We start from the raw sequence: 4,742 nt of genomic DNA on the forward strand, positions 1-4,742 counted from the left end.
CTTAGACTCTCCAGAAGACTGGTTCTAGAGCCAAAGACACACCTTCAAGTGAGCCTGACTAGGCAGTACCTCTCAACCTCCCACACTAACTGAAACTTCTTCTCCACCAGAAAGGTGACATTCCATGTCTCCATCACCAGCTTTAGTAGTGGGCATCAGTCTCCCAGGGTCTCCATCCTTGGTCGCCACTGGCACACACTGTACCCAACCCCTACGGTGCCTCCCATCTCCCTTGTTCAAGCATTGGGGCCAGAGTAACCCTTTCCCAGGCCTGGTAAACTGTTCCCTCGATGTTGGACCCATGGAAATATAAATTAACTCAAGTCATCAAAGTAGAACATACTGTGGTTTTGTTTTTCTGTGTTTTTATCTGATTTTATAAGACAAAAAATTGAAAGTTGGCTTTATTTATCACAAGGTATAAACATAGCTTGGTAAATTTTTTACTGCTTTACCGTATCACTCAGCTTCAGCAAATGTGTGGAAGTGGCATATGCAGCTACTGCCCAACTGGACAAACAGAATGCAAAAGTGGTTTTCAGAATCCTCTACTAGCTGCTGTCAATAACACATGAATAGAAGTGTCTTATAAAAAGATGTTTCATCAGGGAATACATAAAAAATCATTTTGTTCTATCAGCACTGGAGATGAGCACATTTCAGGGAACTTTGGCCTCCTGGACCAGGTTGAAGCTCTCAAGTGGATCCAGCAGCACATTCACAACTTTGGAGGAGACCCAGGATTAGTTACTATATTTGGAGAGTCTGCTGGTGGAGTGAGCGTGTCTCTTCTGGTAAGAATCTACAGTTAGAGGAACTTTATATAAACCTTTTCACTCTAGAACAAAAATTAATATGTGATGTGTTACTTGAATCACAGCTCCTGTCACCACTGTCTGATGGGCTGTTTCACCGTGCTATTGCTGAGAGTGGCACAGCTGCAATGAATGTACTTGTGGCAAAATCCTCTACCAATGGCGCAGGTTAATTATCCAATATTCTTCCTTTTTAGAGGTGTTAAACATTTTTGTTGCAGAATAATGAGTAACTTTGAAATGGATTTGTTTTTGACAAATATTTGCATCTATTTATATCTGACCTCAGGGCATTGCAAATGCATCTGGCTGCAGCTTGAAAGCACAAAGAAGATCAGTGACTGCATGAGAAACCATGAATTGATACTATGATGGGTTTTACACAGGTGAGGTAATGGGTGCAAACATGATGAGAACGAATATGATTATTATGTCTTCTACAATATTTATTTGAAGCTTTGATTTCTCCCTCAGCTCTGTTCATGCTATCACATCTTTCACTTTTGTACATTTTATTTCTCTCAAGGATCCAACATTAAGATTTCAAGTAAATGTTGATGGACATTTCCTGACTAAACCTGTGGATGAGCTGTTTCGTAAACATGAACTCCATGCTGTTCCATTCATGACTGGTGTCAATAATGATGAAGGTGGATGGATGCTTGCATCAGTAAGGTGTAGAAGTGTAGAATAAAGAGAGTAGTCCAAAAGATATTTGCCGCAATGTGTGAAAAAAAACTGTAATGTGGCTTTGTATTTCTTTTTAGATTTTTTGCTCCCCAAAACTGGACAGAAGGACTAGATCGGAATTTGTTTTGAACATAGTTGTCCTTCTTCTACCCCGACGTAAGGCAGACACCACTTGATGTTACAATATTACTGTCCCCGACCTGCTCGAGCTTCTTTGATTGATGTGTTGCTTATTTCTTTAAGCCTAAAGCAGCATTTATCAGAGATGTGATAGCTGATGAATATATCGGAAATGGTGACGACCGTGTGAAAAACAGAGATGGGTACACTGAGATGCTTGGAGATTTGTTTTTCACCATTCCAGCGATTAAAGCTGCTAATGCTCACAGAGGTAATTTAATTTGTTTAATGAAATATTATACAAATCTGTTTAAAACCCAACACTTGATGTTTACTGTGACACACTTTCATTAACAAATATCACACACATTCGTCTAATTCCAGATGCAGGTGCTCCTGTATACCTGTATGAGTACCAACATCCTCCCAAATTCCTGCAGCAGAAAAGGCCGAGCTTTGTTGGGACTGACCACGGAGATGAAATTTTTACAGTTTTGGGATTTTGCTTCACAACTTCCCATGTTAGGTTACCCGGTAAGATAACATAGAAATCAGCCTTAGTGCTAGATCTGTTTTGTTTTCCAAGTGTGAAAAATATGTTTTGCAACATGATCGTTTTAGATCCGTGCCCTGAGGATGAGGAACAGTTGAGCAAGATCATGATGAGCTACTGGGGGAACTTTGCTCGCACAGGGTAGGAATTTCCAACTGTTGTAAATTTCACACTTCACACTTTTAATAACTGAATGGTAAATGGTAAATGTCCTGTATTTGTATAGCGCTTTACTAGTCCCCAAGGACCCCAAAGCACTTTACACATCCAGTCATCCACCCATTCACACACACATTCACACACTGGTGATGGCAAGCTACATTGTAGCCACAGCTACCCTGGGGCGTACTGACAGAGGCGAACTTAATAACAAATGTATATGTGTTTAGATCTCCTGATGGGCACAACCTTGTCCACTGGCCAAAGTATGGAGCAGAAGAAAAGTACCTGGCGATTGGTTTAAAAAAGCAGGTAACTGCTCAGCACCTGAAGAAGGAGCGCTTTGTCTTCCTGACTCAGACCGTCCCAGAGAAGATCAAACAGCATGAGGAAAATGCAGAACGCAGCGAGCTGTAGAAAACTCACATCTGGTCTCTGCTCCATCAATTTTTAAAATAATTAGAATAAATCATAATTCATTTAGCGACCATTCTTTACACATAGTAAACATAGGGTATGTCAAATAATCCTTTATAATGACAAGAGCAGTTTTTGTATAGTTTAAGACATTGATCATCGATAAACGAATGCAACTGTTTTTACTTAACTATAATCAAAGTGTAATTGTGGAAGTGAAAGAAAATAGTAGATAAAAGGTTGCTAGTTGAGAGCAGCTGTCATAACATAAAAAAAAAAACCTTGTTAAAATAAACAGATGTGACATCCTGGTTCTTTTCAGTTTTTATTTTTTTCTCATAAGAGGTATTTAAGTTAACCGCTGTGGTGACCCTTTGTGACACCAGCCAAAAAGAGCCTCCTATCAGTAAAGCTGCATTGTAATTGTAGGCCACCATGCACTCTATAAATTTTGTGCCCCTTGATGAAATCTGGATTATATACCCTGTTTAGGTATATTATTCTACTGCAGTACTCATCTTAACTTCATGCCTTGATAAAACTTTAGGTGTTGTGATTAGCTTACATGTTTTCATGGCTGATGCAAAACTGCTTTTCATCTTTACACCTATCCCACTCATATTACCTATATAGGAGTGGATGTTTCTTTTACACAGCACAGTGATTGTGCTAGTGATTAACATTAAGCACTATGATTGGTGAATGGTGATGCTGGCAGGTCGCCTGTTAGGCATTACCTCTACTAACAGTGTTTGTATTTTATGTGTATTTTTGATAAAATTGTCTGGCATGAAATATATTTCAGTAGTCCATTTGAGAAATCTGAGCAGTTGTTTAGCTATGGGGATTGTATGCGTATTTCTGGTGTTACCTGATAACTTAGCATTCCATCTTTTAAAATATGTTAATTTTTTTGGTTGGTATTGGTACTAATTTAAAATATATACCTCAAACGTGCACTATGAAAAATGTCTGAATATTTTTGTGTTGGCTGTCATGTCTTTTCTGTACATATTTTATATATGTTATAGCACATTTAAACAGCAGAGGTTGACCCAAAGTGTTTTAAAGACCGGCACATTTACATTACAATGTATTTACCGTACGTGAAAAACTGAAAGATGTGTTTTACTGCGAAAAGTAAAAATCACAGTGATTTAATGGTCATTAAACTGGTTTCAAAATTTGGCAAACGGATAATGATTCGCTGCTCTCGTCTACATAACCTCACTTTATTGGTTAAAAGTATTGGTATTGATACAGCTCAATCCGCCTCCACGCGTCTGCTTTTGGATACTGCTTCCCTCAACACGCAGCCGTCTGCGTAACCTACAGGCAACGACACTGACTGACTTGACAGCAGTGGGACAGACAGTTTGCTGTACTTTGATCACTTTTTGCTGTGCCTTAAAATCAGTGCAATCCAGTTACACCCCGCAGGATACAGTACATGCGCTTACAAGGAGACTGCGTCATATGAGGAAGCCCTACTTCTCTTGGCTTTTCTCTCACTTTTTGCACAATCGTGTGTCGTAATCTGCCCCAACACCACCATGACGTGCCATGCCAGGCAGACTTTTTGCTCTCTAATGCCCGTTTTATTTCTCTGTGTTGCTGCAGACCTGGACGGTGAGTAAGAGGAAACACTTCTTTGAACATTGACATTCGTGCTTTTGCGTTTTTTCATCTATACAGTAGCGGTTTTTGATACGGGCTGGCTGGAGAAGCATCTAATAACCAACAATAATAAGATACAGACTTATAATTTGCATCGATGCTTTTTCGAAATTCTATACGCGAAAAGTGAGCACGAGAGCCCTTGGTGCGCCTGCTCGCTGCTGAAGTCAAAGTAAACTTTATTGTCATCTCCGCTACATACAGTCCAGTATATAGAGAGACGAGACGGCGAGGCTCCAGTTACAGCAGTGCAAGTAAACAAACAATAAATATAAGAAGAGTAAGAAAATAAATCTACACTTTAGGACTCG

At 39.5% G+C, this 4,742-nt stretch overlaps 2 protein-coding genes across 2 annotated transcripts in view; both read left to right on the plus strand.

Moving 5' to 3' along the window:
* Positions 1–3,947, plus strand: part of LOC121815932 (liver carboxylesterase 1F-like) — a 12,928-nt gene extending 8,981 nt beyond the window's left edge. Inside the window, exons 6-11 of the mRNA XM_042229036.1 lie at positions 641–794; positions 1,641–1,661; positions 1,749–1,896; positions 2,010–2,159; positions 2,247–2,319; positions 2,568–3,947. Of these exons, the coding sequence (XP_042084970.1) occupies positions 641–794; positions 1,641–1,661; positions 1,749–1,896; positions 2,010–2,159; positions 2,247–2,319; positions 2,568–2,754 (733 nt within the window). The 3' untranslated portion in view covers positions 2,755–3,947. The remainder of the gene's footprint in view (positions 1–640; positions 795–1,640; positions 1,662–1,748; positions 1,897–2,009; positions 2,160–2,246; positions 2,320–2,567) is intronic.
* A 107-nt stretch (positions 3,948–4,054) lies between these two features.
* Positions 4,055–4,742, plus strand: part of ces2b (carboxylesterase 2b) — a 7,042-nt gene continuing 6,354 nt past the window's right edge. Inside the window, exon 1 of the mRNA XM_005943718.3 lies at positions 4,055–4,383. Coding sequence (XP_005943780.1) covers positions 4,308–4,383 — 76 coding nt within the window. The 5' untranslated portion in view covers positions 4,055–4,307. The remainder of the gene's footprint in view (positions 4,384–4,742) is intronic.

This window comes from Haplochromis burtoni, unplaced genomic scaffold, assembly GCF_018398535.1.
Source record: "Haplochromis burtoni strain Fernald_Lab_line unplaced genomic scaffold, NCSU_Asbu1 Contig_375, whole genome shotgun sequence".
Classification (NCBI taxonomy): Eukaryota; Metazoa; Chordata; class Actinopteri; order Cichliformes; family Cichlidae; genus Haplochromis; species Haplochromis burtoni.